Genomic DNA, 17,805 nt, shown 5'->3' on the forward strand with positions numbered 1-17,805 from the left:
ACCACCATTGTGCTGTGAGACTGGCTTCTGGCTGTGTGGTGGTGCCACAGATGCTCCTGTGTTAAGTGTCTGCCCCCTGGTGGTCAGTTCACATCATAGTGACTGGTCGTTCTGGTTGTTCCACCTTAATGCTAAAGCTCACTTAGACTTTTATTATATAGATTATATAGATTATGTGTTTGCACACTCAAGTCTCCCATAGTGGCCTATTTCTTAAGAGCTGTATCCAATGTTTTTTGTATCCTCAGAGCTACATGGCCAGCGCTCAGTAAATATTTATGAAAATGAGCTGAAGTAAGCTTTTCATTACCACTGGTCTGTCATTTCTGTCAAGTGCTTTATGGTATTTATTCTCTTACCCACCCACTCTTGAAACTTTCTCTCTGGTGTCAAAACCCTTCAACATACCTGCAGTTTCATTTCATCTGTTCTCCTTTCTAGACCCCAATCAATATTTAATTTCAAGATTCTGAGTCCAATTATCAGTATATTCAGACTGACTTTTCTAGATTCAGCTTGCCCACTCCTTTCCCTCTGTTGGACTGTGAGTTGATTCCTCTGTCAGAGAGACACCTTCATGCTTTCCATCACATACTCCCTCTGCCACTAAGACACCTACAACTATGTGAGGAATGGCACCTGCACTGATATCTTAGGAACCATCCAGAAAGATTTTGAGATGTAATTAGAAACCCATGTATATCCTCCACTTTGTTGAGTAATTGTGAAGCACATGCTGGAAATGAGCCTTTTGATAAGGCCTTGCTACTCAAAGTTGGTCCATGAACCAACATCATTGGCATCACCTGGGAGCTTAGAAACACAGGATCTCAGGCCTCACCCCAATTCCACTGAACCAGAAAAGGTGTGCCTATTAAAGTTGAAGATGCACTGGCCTAAGGTACCAGACCACCTTCAGTCAGCAATTCATAGTCAAACAGTAGCAGATAGTTTCAAGGAAGGCAGAGGGTGAGATGGACTCTGGGTCTTGGAGTCAGGTGATCCTAGTTTGAATTCCAACTGGGGAATTTACTCTTGTAAACTCAGATGCTCTGGAGTAGGCGATTTATTCCCCTCTCTCCTGTAAAGTGGGGATAAAGTACTTGACAAGCCTATAGTTGTAAGGATGCTGTGATACATACTAGTAAGTCAAGTACCTAACATATAATGGGTAGAAGACCAATATAATCTGTCCCTTACCTAGACCTAGTTAACTCTGGCTACCCAAATTCAATCCTTTAGAGGAGTTTTAGCTGCCCTAAGCTAAACCATACTATACCTATCCGAGGCAGATTCAGAATCCAAGGCATTTCCTAAGAGATTTTTAAAAAACACACATACCTGTAAGCTAAAATTTTAGGGTCGATTTAGAATCACAAAAGGCATGTTCCCATTTAAGACTGTCTACTGAGCCATGCTCTGGTGTAATAGAGAGATGTCAGGTCCAGAGAATGGTGGGATAGGCCACAGCTGCCCTGAGCTCTGCTGTTCCCCGCCCACAGGTAGCCATGGTGTGACTGCCCAGGGGATGAGGGGAAGGACTCTGGCTCACAGATTTTGGTGATGAACCCACAGCTTTCTTGGAGGCATTACCTTTTGATTTGGAGGTTCAGTTTAGAGCCATCAGAGGGTTCCAGATGCACAAGGTTCTCCCTGGGAGATCCCAATTCTACCCGTGCCTTGGGAACCTGTTTCAACCATCCAGGAATGCTCTGTTCTCTAAAACCAGCCTGGTCATGGTCTTGGATTTCCTGTTTTTTACCCACCTATCAGGACTCCTCATGAAGAAAGAGGCGGGGCAGACTATTGTCAGGTTGATGGCCACTCTCTAGATGACATAATTCTGTGGATCAGATTTATGTCACTTCCTATTTCTCTTCAACTTTATTTTCCTAAACGCATCGGAAAGCTGCTATGTTATTAATCTGATCACACATTTCTGGTGGGATTCATTTTTAAGTACTCCTGATGTTCATTCCTGGGTTTGGAGATGGACTGTGTACATGCTAGGGATATTGCATTCTCTTACATGGCTTTATGTCCTCCATTAGCAAATAAACTATCTTTAGCCTAAACTTAAAGCCTTTTACCTGCATAACTGTATTTCCTATGCATTTGTTTAATAAGAAGATTATAATCATCTTTTAATTTTTATTTAATAAGCTATTTCTAATAATTAAAAAATGTTTGTGCATTCATTTTTGAGCATTTAAAGTGAATGGGGAATTGGGCTCAATGCTAGGACCACAGAGATGAACAAGGCAGTGTCTCCAGCTTCTGCCAGTCCAATAACAGCTCTCCAATCATTTTCAAACATGAGTGGTAATGGGAAAATTAATTTAATTAGGCTGTAGGCTCCTCAAACTTGACTACAAACTTGTTGGCGTAGTCACCAATGTATTGCTGATGCTTCAGTTTCCTGGTAGGTATTGAATGAATGGACCTGTGAGATATTGTGCCATTTCCTATGCAAATGTAGAAATAAGGTGAAGTCTCTCTCCTACTGATGCATTCATTGCCCCAACTATGATGTAGGGTGAAATTCATCTATAAGGCACTGGGTTATTAAAAGCCTTTTGTAAATGCTACAGCAATGAGTCACCACCTAGCCTGAATATCTTGATACAGAGAAACCATATCTATCCAGGTGCATAGGTCTGTGGGTACAGGTATTAGGACACCATTCAGAAGCCACCCACACTGCTCACCTGAAGAGGCTGGATAAAGGAGTTTATGCACCACAACCCTCTGGGGTTAGCAGGAAAGCGCAAAGCTCCAGAGACAATCTCTTTGAAATAAAGTTCCTTCTTGGTGATGGGAGATGTATCTGTCTAGAGATGACTGTCCCACTCTGGCTTCACTTCCTGGACTTGTCTGTTCCTTCCTTGCCTCTCCTTCCCTCCCACCACCATGTAAGAAAGAGTGAGCCATGCAGTCCATTCTTATCTGGGGCTCCTTAGCACCCACTTCTCCCTGTCATTAGGTAGAAAAGATTGTTTCCCTCTGCATCCCCACACCCTAAATTGGCACTTCTCACACCACTACCAGCACTACAGCTGTTGAGCGTGAAGCCTGACTCTTCTCCCCTGTGAAGAGGCAGGTTTTGAGGTTGCTCCTGAGGGAGCTCCAGGGGATCTGGGTTACTATGTTGGAGTGGGAGTGGGTCAGGGCAGTGAGGGAGTTCTCCATGGGGACTGCAAGCTGAGCTTCCAGTTTGTCTGGTTCTGTCCTGTAGGCATCATATTTGAAGACAGGTGCTTGGAATGAAGAGACAGGGAGGCCCTGTCCCACACCCCAGGAGAACAGACAGGCCTCCATGAGCATCTTCCTACTCAAGCTTGTTCACAGGCCAACTTCTCTGAGGCCACTGTGAGTCTGGCAACAGGTCAGGGGCACAAGCCTTGATAAATGTACCTCTTACCTGTTGGTTTACCATGGTCAACAGGATTTACATCTTGCCGGTCAAAAGGATGAACCAGGGTGAGGCAGCAGCAGAGGCAGAAGAGCGCATGCAATTTGGGTGGCAGCATCTCGGGAGCTGAGCAGCGGTTTCAGCTTAAACTTCTTCAAGGCAGATTATTAAAAGAAAAACAAAACAAAACATGCAATAAAGAGAATTTAAATAGGCTGGCAAATCATTGTTATTAGATAATAGTAATATGATTTTATAGATTATAAGCAAAGAAGACACTTGGGAAAAAAATGGCACATGCATTTTCTGGAATGGACTTTTGCTAGGTACCAGGGAGGCAAAAACCTTGACAATCTGTTTATAGAGCACAAAAACAATGCCTTCAGGCTGTTAAATTAGGTTTTTAGCCACTAGTTCTCTAACTCTGTAGAAGTCTAGTTTGATTACAAAGAAGAACACCCACATATAATGATTATAATATATTACATCATAATAATATCCCTAGGCATGTCTATCACATAGAAAATATGCAGTAAGTGCAGGCTAATAATCCCATCATAATTATAGAATGATTATATTGCTACAGCTGTGGTTGTGTTTGGTGTCGACATAATATTTTTGTTTTCTCTATAATCTTGCAACACTGAAGGCCTCCCAGAGGCAGAGGTCAGGTCTCCTTCCTGTCCCCAGTGCCTAATAGCAGGCCCAGTGCCACTGGTGTTGATTAAATATCAGACTCATGGTAATGGTAAATGATATTACTACTGAGTTCATGTTAAGACCTTATTAGCAAATACTATCTCATATTTGAGCATCACCTTTCCTCTTTAAAACTTATCCCCTCATTTTTCTAGGTGCCAGAAATGGTCCAAGCCATCACCATTTCTCACTTGAACTTCGGCAATAACCTCTAACTCGTCTCCCTGACTTTACCCTTATCTCCATGCAGCCATATTGATCATGCCACTCCTCTGATCAAAACCCCCAAATGGCTTTATATCATACAAACAAAACCCACAGACCTAGTCACCTAGAAGGTTCTACACAGTCTGTACTCTGTAGAGGCCCAATCCTACCCCAACCCCTCTCACATGCTCACTGCAGCCACACTGGCTTCCTTGCCACTCAACAAGTATATCAGGCACTCCCTGCCCGGCTGTGGGATTGTCACATGTGTCCCTTCCTCCAGGAAGGCTCTTTGGCCTGATACCCAAATGCCTGCCTCCCTCCCCCCTAGTTTCTGCTTCCCTGTTACCTTCTCAGTGAGGCTTTCCCTGTTCAGTTTAAAATTACAACCCACCCCTCTTCTCCGCACTAATACATGTTCTATCCCTGCTCCTGAGCTTTATTTTTCTCCATAATATTTATCACCAACTAATATGCAAGCTCTAGACATTTTTGTTAATGATTTATCTTTCTCTACTAGAAAGTCAGTCCTGTGAGTGTATGGAATTTTGATTGGTTATTTTATATCTATAAATAGATGGCATTTAGTTGTTCTTCCTGTAAAATCTGTTCACTAACTGAATAATAATGCTGTTGACTTCTTACATCTTACAGCTGAAGGCTTCTTACATCCCAAGTGTTCTGCATATTTCTGGCATGTTATCTTATTCAGTGATGATGAAAACAGTCTGTGGGGGAGGTTTAATTATCCCCACTCTACTGATGAGGACATTGAGACAAGGAGAGTTGAATTACTTTGTCCTAATCAACCAGTGGGGCTTGAACCCAGAATGTCTCAGTCCCTGCTTTAACCACAGCAGATCAACTCTGTGTAGCCTCAATTGCTGCTCAGTTGAAGCTGTTCCTAAAATGTTAACTAAAATTTTTATTGGTAGTTTATATTAGGATAAAATCTCACAATAGGAAATGAACCTAAAGCAGTCATATTATAGTGCAAAAAATTAAAATTTAAAAGCTATCAAGACTACATTATAAAATTTTCAAAAGCCTCCTAATAGTTAGATCAAAAAAGGGGGAAAGTAGAAGGATATCATGTAAGGAAAAATATCCTGAAAGTAAATTCTAGAAAACTTGTACTTTAGAAAATTAATTGTAATGCTATCAGCAAGACACCCATGAAAAACACATGGTATCAAAACAAGCCAGAGGAAAATCATTTGGGCAAAAAATGAAAAAGGATCCCAAGTCAAATTTATAGAAAATATTCCTTTATTAACTTTTGGTCAAGAATATGTTTGTATATTTTCAGAAACAACTCTGAGACCATGTGGATTTTGGCAACAGAGAGGAATTGACAGGATTACTTCAACCCTGAAGACAAAAGAGAAGCAGTCCAGAGATGGAAGACGCTGAGGACGCCTTGCCATAATAGCAGTCAGCAGCTGTGTGTCATTGCAGGTTGCCCAGGACAAAACCAGAGAGGATTGGATCTGCATTACCACCATTTGCCCACCATCTAGAACTGAAATATCATTGCTGACATGTACACACAAGGAACTGTTTGACATTGAAATTGGGTCTCAAAAGAACTGGTGGCCCAGAAACTCTCTACAGACTGATTCATATCCTTTTCAGCATAACGATTATTGCTTATCTCATTTTTTATTCTTATAAGTATATTTCCAGTAGGACACGATCTCACTCATCTAGGGGAAATGGTGAACAACATAGACTGAAGATCAAAAACAGACCCAGAGATAAGGAGCCATGGGTCAGACTGTTGGACCTCAAAGGGAGGGTGGGGATAAAAGGGAGAGATCAACCAAAGGACTTATGTGCACACATATGATCACACAGCCTAACCAGTGGTCAAGGACAATTGGTGGGTGGGGGCATGAATGGGAGGGTCGGGGATTGGAATGGGGGTTGAGGACAAATATGTGATACCTTAATCAATAAAGAAATTTAAAAAATAAAAAAAGAAAACTACAATATTCTAAGTTAATAAATACAACAATTCATTTAATGATGCTAAGGTTTTCAGGAACTTCTAGGACTGAGAATATGATTTAACAAAGAGTTAGAAATTATTCCCCAGAGAAGCGGCCAGGCCCGGAGCGGCCGGGACCGGAGCAACCGGTCCCAGAGCAGCCGGGTCGGGTGCGGCCAGGCCTGAAGCAGCAACAGCCAAGTCCAGAGCAACTAGGTCGGGAGCGGCAGTGACCAGACCCGGAGCAGCTGGTTGTGGAACGAACCAGAGCAACAGAGGCCAGGCCCGGAGCAGCCAGGCCCGAAACAGCTCGCTCCTCGCCTGTACCTGCCCACAGCTGCCTCTCAGACATGGCTGGAAACTTTTGCGGGAACTTGAGGGTCTGCTGAATCAAGTGATGAAGGCTTAGATCTGGATGTGTTGAGTTAGTATAGCGCTGGGGTGCTGATCTGTGAGTGCCTTGGGTGGGGCCTGGATGAGGCTGGTTGACCTATTTGGAAATGTCTTTTGTGTGAAGTGTATCATTGGGCATGTGGAGGTATTATTGATATGAGAAAATGCTAAGTAACAGATTTACTATCTGAAAAGGGATTTACTATCGGGGAAAGGGAGGGAGGAAGAGACTGAACATAAACTGTGCACCTATGGATGAGGACAATGGGGGATGGGGAGGGGGCAGAGGGTGGGGTGGGAACCTGTTGGAGGGGGGAAGAAAAGAGGAACCTTTGTAATAATATGAACAATAAAGATTGATTTAAAAAAAAAAAAAAAAAAAAAAAAAAAAAAAAGAAATTATTCCCCAGAGAGATGAGACTCTCATTGTTTTCATCCTGATATATATTAGAGCAAACATGTTAAAAAGCTGTAGAGTACTATGTCTGAATCCAGGAAAATAGCTACTGAATTTCCCAAGTAAACAAGTGTTGTGGAATGAACCTGAGTAAAGACCACTATAGTCCAGATCAAATTAAAACTTAGGGAGCCTTTATTGCCTGGCCAGCTAGCTGGGTGACTGCTCTACCATTCTCCATGCAGGGATTCCAGAGAGCAGCCCCAACCCTTTGTGCAGGACCCCTTTTAAACCCATTTACCACCTCCTGTTTTTGCAGAACAAGCAACCCAAGATAAAACAGTTTTTCCCAAGCAAAGTCAGAGTCATGCTATTGAAGACCATGTTATTCACAGGGTCATCCTGTTCTTCAGAAAGCTGACAGTGTTCTATGAAAGAAGGCCTACGTGCTGGGAAAGGTCCATGAGACCCTATCTCAAGGCCTGTCTTGATGTCAGCACTGACATCTCTGTGGGGCAAAGTCCATGGCCTCTCTGGAATGCTCAAAAATTCCCACTCTCTAACACAGAAGTTGAACTAAAGTCAGGCTGTCTGCTGGCCAGCCCCTACCACCACCCTCTGTATACTGTCACAACTTGGTTTTCCACCAGATAACATCATCCACAGAAAGTATTTACAGGGTCATGAGCAGAGGACTTTAGAAAATTCCATCCCTGATGCTTACAGCCTGTAACTGAATAAGGGGAGTGGCCTTCATCCCATTTGGAAAATCACTGAGGATCAAAACAAAAAAAAAGGAAGACAAAGTGAGTATTACGTAAGGAGATCAGCAGCGATTTTTATGAACATCTCGTGACCCAAAGTTTAGTCTACCCACAGAGACTTAGTATTCATCACATTTTCCCTGTCAATAACCTCAGGAAGAACTAGAGACAGCCAGTTGCTGGCAGGGCTCCACCAAAACCTCCAAGCAGGACTGGGGTGCTCAGTTACCGTCTTTTCAGACCAGCTTCTTCCCAGACCAGCGCCATCACCTTTGGTCCACAGAGTGGAGCAGGGGACACTTAAGGCCAGGTGAAAGGACACACTAGAGTTCCTAATCTGACTTCACCCACGCTGCAAATGCTCTTGAGGGAACTTTGGTCATACTGATTCCTGAGCCCAAGCCCAGCTACTACTGACTTAGAACCTTCAGAAGGCAGGCCCGGCCCTCTGCATTTTAGCTCTCTAGGAATTTTGCACAGCTAGTCCTAAAATAAGAGTGTTTAGAAACTGCTGCAATGGAATAACAAGTACTAATTGTTGGGAGTGTTTCATTACCCTGTCACATATGCTATCTGATCTCATCCTCTGAATGATCTAATGATTAGCTGAGTCATTCATTCTTTCACTCGTTTATTTCATTTATTCAATTTTAAGAGTGCCTGTGTTTCAGTCACTATGTTTGGGATAAAAATAGTTTTCTGTTTTTTGTTTTTGCATGCTTGGACTATTTCATTATATTTTAAAACTTTTTTATTTTTTAATTACAGTTGACACACAGCATTATATTAGTTTCAGGTGTACAACATAGTGGTTAGATGTTCATGTAACTTATGAAGTGATCACCCCAATAAGTCTAGCATCACCCTGACATCATTCATAGTTCTTACAATATTATTGACTACATTCCCAATGCTGTACTTTACATTCCCATGATTATTTCTTAGCTGTCAATGTGTACTTAATCCCTTCACTTTTTCACCCATCCTTTCCTCCCTCCTCCCATCAGGCAATCATCAGTTTGTTCTCTTTATCTATTAGTTTATTTTTTGTTCATTTATTTTGTTTATTGGATTTCACATATAAATGAAATCACATGGTATCTGGCTCTCCCTGTCCTAGTTATTCAACATAGGTATGATATTTTCTTACTTCAAAATCCTTCAGGAAAAGAGACTTTCAAAAAATCACAATGAATGCTAAACAGACAATTTATAAGACTTAGTGGAAATAAAGGGCTTAGTGGGCATAAAAGAACAGAAGCAAATGTTAGCACCTCTGTTTTCCAGTTTTGGGGGATGGAGATCAATGACACACAGAAAGACTATGCAACCTGCCCGAGGCCCACAGTGAGCCTCTGGTGTGGGCAGGTCTGTGGCAGGTCTTCCTCCTTCCACTCCAGAGTACTGAGGGTAGAAGGACCCAAAGGGGACCCCTCTCCTCCCTCCACCTTCCCAGCACTACAAAGTTGCCTTCTCCCACAGCCTCTGGTGTGCTTTGTGGGATGGATGGAAAGAAAGGCCAGGGCTATCTCCAGCTGATGGCAAGACAGCTGTGCCCAAAGCAGTAGACAACCATCACCAAAGCTTCCCTGAAGTCAGGAATGGAGGTCCATGCTGGGCCTGACTCTTCAAGAACCCCAAAGGAGAAGGCACTTCCCATGTCACCGCACAGAGACACATCTGTCTAGGTAGTCAGACCACAGGGCCTCTAGCAGCACAGAAGGCTGCCTCCCCTTTGCTCAGGCAGCTTCCTGTGCACGCTTCCATACAGGCACTCTTTACCTCTATTGCAATGCTCTGTCCACGGTATTGCTGCACCAGGAGCTCCTCCAGGGCAGAGATTGGTTTCATTTGCCTTTTTATTATTATTACTTAGCAAAGAGCTCAGTGTATTAATTAGCACTAGAAAATGCTTCTTGAATGAGAATGACAGATCCTGTCTTCTTTTTGACATGGGCCATCAGGTAGACCAGAGACAGTTTCCAGATGATTTCACACCAGGTGGTGACTTCTCAATATGCCACTCAAGTGGGGCGAGGTCAACTGTTTGGGCTTTAGAGCCTAGAGCCCAACTGCTTGGGTCTGCATCCCAGCCTTGCCACCAGTGTGACCTCCTGTAACTATGGAAACCTTCTGTGCCTTATTCCCTGACCTACAAAGTAGGGTAACATTTACCTAGAATTAAATGATAAATATATGTAAGACAGTGTTTTTGCAGGTAGCTACATGTAAACATTAGCACACACATTTTGCATTCCTAGCATGCCCATCGCCTCTAGGTAGGTAGTTGCTCAGTAAATGTCAACAGATGAAAGACAAGACATTGAGATAGGAACAGAAAGACTTAGTCATTGCTGACTGAAGTTACTTGTTGGTCATCATATACTTTGTCCTTAGGTGATTCTGTTGAAAAGATCTTATGGGTTTCACTGAGGCTATAACTTCCCTAAGCATGGTATCAGCACTATAATTAGCATTTTCCCTACATTCCCTAGGAACTTTGTGTTCACTGCCCTTCTTCCTCTCTTCGGGCTGTTAGTGCCCTGGTAATGCCTGGGCACCCCTTCTGGTTTACCACCATGACCTGCCTCGCCAAAACTTATCAATCATACCCCATTGCCAGTTCCTTACGCTTGGCTGCCAAGAGGTACCGGTATACTCAGGAGCCTTTCCTCAATAAGTTCCAAATAACTGCCCTTTCTTTTACCCGAGGTCTCCTGGAGGCAGCAAAGCTCAGGAAATTTACTCTAAAGACACAAATTGCATGCTGTTGGAGAGAAATATTTTGAAGAAAAGAAGACTTTTCATGTCCCTCGGGTCAGATCCCAGGAGCAGAATCCACTCGGGTGCCCAGCACCGTGTGGCTGCCAACCTCCAGCAAGAGCAATGAGGCTGTGCTCTGTCCTAAATGAAGAGCTTGAATGATTCAGAGAATGGTTTGTGAGGTCACTTCTGTGTTTGAGGGAGGAGACAGATAATAGACAATACTTAAGGTGGGTGGAGAGGGAAGGGGGGAAGCTCGGAGCAAATATAATAGTTTTGTTCTGGAATGCTACCTGTGCGCATGACGGCAAGCAAAAATGGGACAATTATTCCTTCCTGGAAAAGTTTTCTTTAACTCTGGGGAACCAGAAGCCAGTCCTCTCTCAGGAGGAAAGGGGAAGTTCTAGATAAAAAGTCCTTTTGAAACTAAATTACTGATGCCAAAAGGCTGAATAAGACATAAGAGGATATGTGAGTATATTTTGAGCATTTTCTCAATCAGTTTTACGCTTTCTAAAATCCTGGGTGAGAACTCCTGGGACCAGCAAGAGGACTTGATGAAGCATACTTCTGAAAGAAATGATGGGGAACTCAAGAGGTTAAAAATGTTTAGGTTTCCTTATACAGTTAATAGGCTTGGTGATTAATGCAGGTAGAAGGCTGTTTGTTCCAGAAACAGAAATGTATGACTGGACCTACCCTGACTCCAGGACACCTGCAAGCAATTCGACCTTTGTGCCCCAGGTGATCAAGACGCTATCTGAGCTAGAGCTCCAGGGAGAGAACGTCAGCCACCCAGGATGCAGATAAAGGATCACCAGGCAGCAGACGAAGGGAAACCAAATTGCTGGACTGCAGCTTTTATCTGATGAACCTTTTCCCTGAATGACAAACCCCTTACCTAATTTCTCCTGAATCCCAAACGCCTTTTACCTACATTTTCCTTGTCCTTATAAAAAAGATCAACTCGAGATGAGCTGGAAGAGGGTACATAACCATGGATTTTTAGGATAAATAGCCTGTGGTCTCTTCAGGTAGCCAGCCACCTGAATAAAGTGCACATAAAGAATCAATCCTCATCTCTACCCATTGGTTCTGATAGTGGCAGGCAGTAGGAACGCGACCTTTCAGGTTTCAGAACCAACAAATGCTCCTGGTTGACAAGTCATGGGCATCTGAGAGGAGAACCAGGGATTGGTTTCTCAGTTGATCTTGGTTTAGTTGTGCTTTAATATTAGCAGAAACTCTTAAAGATAAGCAAAGAAGCATTTTGACTGTAACTTAGACTTTCTGAATACAAATTTGATTACTGTTTAGGGAAGATCATGGAGAGGACAGGACCTCCTCCCTGTTGACCCTCAGGCTCCTCCCCACCTCCCCTTTCCTGGGAATGTGCATTCTGCTTGCCTTCCTCATGTTAGAAGCTGCCCAAGGACACAGTCTTGAGATAGTCATGTGTTGTTGAAACCATCTGGACAGTACACATGCCTAAACCCAGGTAAGGCCTCCAATTAGTGGTTTGTGGTTATTAGGATGGCAAGAAACTTTAAGATTCCTGTGGGTGGGTGCTGATATCTACTCATCTTGTGGCTGCAGAAGGAAAGCCGCATAGGTAAGCTCCCTGGCCCGGGCTGCCACTTATTCACCTAGAGTGGTCTGCATCTCTCTGCGGTCTCTCCCTGTCTTCTGTATGTACAGGGCCTGGTTTCATATTCCACCTGGGAAGCTCCTGAGGTTGTAAACTAACAGATATTTTAAAAGGTGATATGAGGATGTCAAGTGGGTACTAAACTTCAGGGTGATCACTTTGTAAGTTATATAAATGTAAGTAAGTTATGCAAAAATTGCACACCTGAAACTAATATACTATTGTATATCAACAGTAGATGAAAAATAAAAATAAAATAATCAGTCAATAAAAAAATAAGTAACAGGTGATATGAGACATAAATTACTTTTGTATTGACCACCTACTATGTGCCAGCACTGTCTGGCTAGGTACTTGATGTAATCTCTGGACTTCCCAACAAGGAATAGAGTTGGGCGGGTAGTGTTACCTTCATTTTACAGTTAAAAACTCTGAGGCTTTGAGTACTTGGCTGACTCCTTTGATTGACAGGATTCAGAGGCTTGACCCACAAACCCAGCCTTCCAAGGTCAATGAGAAAAGACTATCAGTTAACAAGCTTATATATATATATATATATATATATATATATATATATATATATATATATATATATATATATATATATACATACATACATATTTGTGTATATATATATTTGTATATATATATATATATTTGTGTATATATATATATATATTTGTGTATATATATGTATATATAAATGTGTATATATATTTATACACAAATAGGAAGGAAATCTAGATGGATGTTAAGCCAGAATGTTCTCAGTGATTATTATTTGAGTGGCGGAATTAATGGTGATTTTGTTTTATTTTTTTAACATGTACTTAAAAATTTTTCAACAATGCACATGAATTACTTGAGAAGGTAAAAGGCAAAGATACAAAACCCTAGCTCATTTCTTGGGCAATTAAACCCAAACAAATGGCTTCCTGTATGAAACAAGTTAGACCTTTGGATATTTTAGGTCCAGTTCAGAGCAAATATTGGATTTTGGGCTTTGCTTTGGAGCAATCATTTTAGGAGACAAGTTGCTTAGTTTCACTTTGAAAGTTTGCAGTAGGTATTTTCCATTTAAAAAAAAATACTGGTTTGTAGGTATTATGATTTCAAATTAGTACTAATGAGCTAAAATTTTACTAATGAGTAAAATTCTAAGTATTTTCTTTCCCCAAATAGATTGAAACTGCTCTTGAGAAATGTCTAATATCTTTCATCTTTTTAGATTTCTCACAGTTCTATGATGTGCCTAGAAGGCCCTTAATAATACATTCCTCTGGTTTCAATCATAAAATCTACAAATGAATTAGTCTAATCCATATATGCATGAATTTTATGTTGGTCTAGTGTTGTCTTTATCTTGAATTACATCTAGAAGATGAGTATACTGTAATAGTCACAGCACTTCTCTAGCTTTCTTTCTTACATATGCTGTTTTCTTATTTTGTGTGATTTTATTATAAGTAACACTTTTGGGGGAACATGAGCAAACATTGCCCCTGTTACTAAAATGAAAACAGTGCTTATTGCTCTTATGAACAAAGAACTACTATGTGTGGCCACAAGTCCCCATCCTTCCTGGACACTGGAGTCTTTCATCTTCAGATGGTCATTGAGACTGAGAGAATGACCACAAAGGGTTCTGACTCTGAACACAGAGGAATAATTCATAAAAAGTCTTAACTCTCAAAGCAATCTTTCCACAGAAAATGAGCTAGCTAAAAATGCATTCATATTTGAGAACCAGGATCCTGAAAAGTCTAATATTTATTTTGGGCATTTAGAACTGATGATTCCCAAATGACAATACTAAAACTCTTAATACACAGCTTTCATTATCATAACCTATGAAAACCCATTATCCCCACCACTGGCCAATACAAAATGTTCTACTGATCACACAGAGCAATAACTGGTAACCCCAAATCCAGAACACAGAACTTACCCATTTTTTTAAAAGATTTTTTTAAAATTAGAGTTTATATTTGATATTATTTTGTATTAGTTTCAGGTGTACAGAATAGTGGTTAGACAATCATATACTTCACAAAGTGGTTAACCTGTTCTTTACCAATGCAAATTCAACAATTCTAGTGGAAGTATAAATGGATTCACTGATTCTTCTGGAAGGCAATTAGGGAATACTTTGATTGCTCATATCCTTTAACCTTTACATAACGTTTCTGAGATCAGCATACAAAAACATCTTATACACATGGGAGTAAAACCCTAAAGAGGTAATGCACTATGGCGTTTATCCCAACTCTATTTATAAGAGCCAACACACATACATACACACATGGAAACCGTTCAGGTGGTAAAAAATAAGAGAATATCATCAATGGGGTTTTATTGTTATTAATGTGATAGTTACAAAACAATTCTTTATGACTTAGGAAACTGTTTACAATGCAATTTTATTTTGAAAAAGATACAAAATTACCATGCAAAAATTCACACTAAAAAGACTATTAATATAGTAAGAGTGATGGAATTATGGATGTTTTTTCATTATGTTTTGCATATTTCACAGTATAATGTACTGCTTTACTAATAAGAAATAATTTTAAGAGGATATTTAAGGAGGGTTTGTATGACCATGAAAAGTGTTTATGCTTAATATTTACTAAGATGCTGTGTAAAGATTTAAGAGAATTATCCATGATCCCAGACACATAAAAGAAAAGTGAAGAGAAAGAGACAAAAAGAAATAAGAAGAAACAAAACAGCCAAAACCGGTTTGGCTCAATGGATAGAGCGTCAGCTTGGGAACTGAAGGGACCCGGGTTCAATTCCGGTCAAGGGCATGTACCTTGGTTGCGGGCATATCCCCAGTGGGGGGTGTGCAAGAGGCAGCTGATCGATGACTCTCTCTCATCGATGTTTCTAGCTCTCTATCTCTCTCCCTTCCTCTCTGTACAAAAACAATAAAATATATTAAAAAAGAAAAGAAGAAACAAAACAAATAAAAGTTTTATAAATACTTTTTATAGAGTAAAATTCTATAAAACTCTCTTATTTAAGAGAGTTTTGTATAGTTAGAAACTAAAGGTAATTTTTTATACTCCCCTCTACTTTTCTCTTTTCCACAATATTAAATCAATGAGAATATCTATTTTTTAAAAATAAAAAATTATTTAAATACTAAAAGTGGAAAATAATTTTCTTTAATTTTGACTCCTTGACCACTAGATAAAATACCATCCTGGAAGATCAAGAAGTCCTTTAAATGAGAGGTCAGAGAACATGTCCTATTTCAACCAATTTAGAAGTAGATATATTTCTGTCTTTCTTCTGTGAACTTTGTATCTACCACTGAAACCACGGTTTCCTATATGCTCTTCAATTCTCAGCTGAGATCTCCATATGCACTACCATAATCTCTGCAAATCCTGTTTTCCCCATTTGTCTGTCACTATTAAATTCTCATCAGACATCATGTCCCTTTTGAAGTAAAAGATAAACCAAAACAGTATGTAAAATGTCCATTCTCAAGACCAGAATGTCTGTCAAGAGCTAATGAATAAATCCATGCAAAATCCACTTCTGACAACAGATTAGGGTATGGGCCTTTAGTCTTCTGTTACCAGTGAAGAGAAAGAAAATGCTCTTTCACAAGTATCAGTGATCTCTGTCAAATTCTTTCTGATTAACTTTTGGAATGGGAAGATATGACAGGCAGAATACTGAGACTATTCTCTCCCCCGCGGCCCCCCCCCCAAAAAAAAGAGTCCACACCCTAAATTCCAGTACCTGTGAATATGTTATGTTACATGGCAAAGGAAAATTAAGGTCACAGATGGAATTAGGGTTGCTAAATTAGTTGATTTAGAGAAATTATCTTGACTATCCAAGGCCCAATATAATCACATTAAAAGTGAGAGAGAGAGGCAGAAGAGGAAGTCAGAGTGATCAGATGCGAGAAAACTCTGAAACAGGCCCAAGGCAGCTAGAACATCATTCCATAGCAGTGATGCTCAACTGGAGCACTTTTGCTTTCCAAAGATATTTGGCAAAGGCTGGAGACATTTTTGATTGTCACAACTGGAAGTGGGTGCTACTGGCATCCATGTGATGGGGACTGGCAAGAGATACTGATAATCATATTACAATGCACAGGACAGCTCCCTGCTAAGTGTCCATAATGTTGAGACTGAGGAACCCTGGCCTAAGGGATGCCAGTGAAACAAAAATATTTATTTCATTCTGAAACAGGCTACAGGGAGGCAGATGTCTAATCAATACAAGGAAGAACTTTTTATTAGGCCATTTGAGATGTATACCTCACAGGGCAGAGAGTTCTCTGTCAAGAGAAGAATTCAAACACTGCTAACTGGTCCCCTGCCAGGTGCTGAAAAAGTGATGGGTGCATGGGCGTGGCTGGACTCTGAGGTTCCAACTCTATCTAAGAAATGTGATTCCTTTTCAAAGCATTGCCAAAAACTCCCTTACTTCATGCTTGTTCATATTGAAAGTAGGAAAGAGAAAAAACTTATTCTTAATATTATCTTTCTCTACCACATGAGCTATGGAATAAAACTTAATTTGGACGTTATCTCACATGTAGAACATCTAACTGCCTTCTGCAAAAGTGTCTAATGCTGCTTATCTTGGGAAGTGACACAACTCTTGTGAAATCATTTCACAACCTAAGAAACGCCATAAAGGTCAAGAAAGCAAAATCAGCAGTTCCCCATTGTGGTAATAAAAAGGCCTTTTACAAGTACAAGTACCTCACGCTGCAACTCAAATAAAATGGATTGATTCTACTTACATTTTTTAAATGGGGACTCGTCTGCATCCAGTATGCAAATGTCCAGATGTCTGGTGCCCAATCCAGCTTAAAAGCCGCAGAGGGTAAGTGTTTTCTAAGATCACTGAGCAGTTTGATGCTATGCTGGAAGCCTACTGGGACATCCCATGCCAGTTAAAGCATTTCTTATGGAAGTGTTGGGGCTTTAGGGACTTTAGTAATAAAAATAAAAATAAAAAACTGAGTCAAGGGAACAATAACTCAACAATAACTAGACTGTTGAGGGCACAAGGCAGCAAGTCACATGAGGACATGTTGAAGGAACCAGGGATGTTTACTTCGTGGAAACCCAGAGATTACATAACAGCTGCAAACTTATGGACAAGTTTTTGCCAGTGAAACAGCAAACTTAATGTTCCACTGGAATCCAGATTGTAGAATTTGGTCAGAAGGAACCTTTGCAACAATTACCGTATTCTCTTTATTAGAGGAGCAGCTTAAGCACAGGTCTGGGGACTCCCAGCAAAGATCCTGAGAAGGGATTCCTGTATTGAATGAGGGTGAAAGTGGAACTGATAGACTAGAGAACCATGAGCCTGAGGGTTAAGATCAGAAGACTATGAGGACCAGGCAGGCAACATAGATGAGTTAAACAGGACCTGTGTAACAGAAAAATCAGAGGTGGGGCTGTGGCAAATGGGACCATCGAAAAGGGGGTCACAACACTCTTCAGTAGGAATGAGAGCTCCATGTTACCATGTCTCCTAGTTTATTTT

General features: G+C 40.8%; 1 protein-coding gene across 5 annotated transcripts in view; it reads right to left on the reverse strand.

Moving 5' to 3' along the window:
- The window catches only part of PLA2G7 (phospholipase A2 group VII), a 38,937-nt gene that overhangs the window by 15,646 nt on the left and 5,486 nt on the right, over nucleotides 1-17,805 (reverse strand). For 4 of the 5 annotated variants that reach the window (XM_084889830.1, XM_084889831.1, XM_084889833.1 and 1 more), the window contains exon 2: nucleotides 3,422-3,564. The exons of the other annotated variant lie outside the window; for it this stretch is intronic. In XM_084889830.1, the coding sequence (XP_084745956.1) occupies nucleotides 3,422-3,530 (109 nt within the window). In that variant the 5' untranslated portion in view covers nucleotides 3,531-3,564. The remainder of the gene's footprint in view (nucleotides 1-3,421; nucleotides 3,565-17,805) is intronic. 5 annotated transcript variants of the gene reach the window in all.

This window comes from Pipistrellus hanaki (assembly GCF_964339955.1).
Source record: "Pipistrellus hanaki genome assembly, chromosome: 7".
NCBI lineage: Eukaryota > Metazoa > Chordata > Mammalia > Chiroptera > Vespertilionidae > Pipistrellus > Pipistrellus hanaki.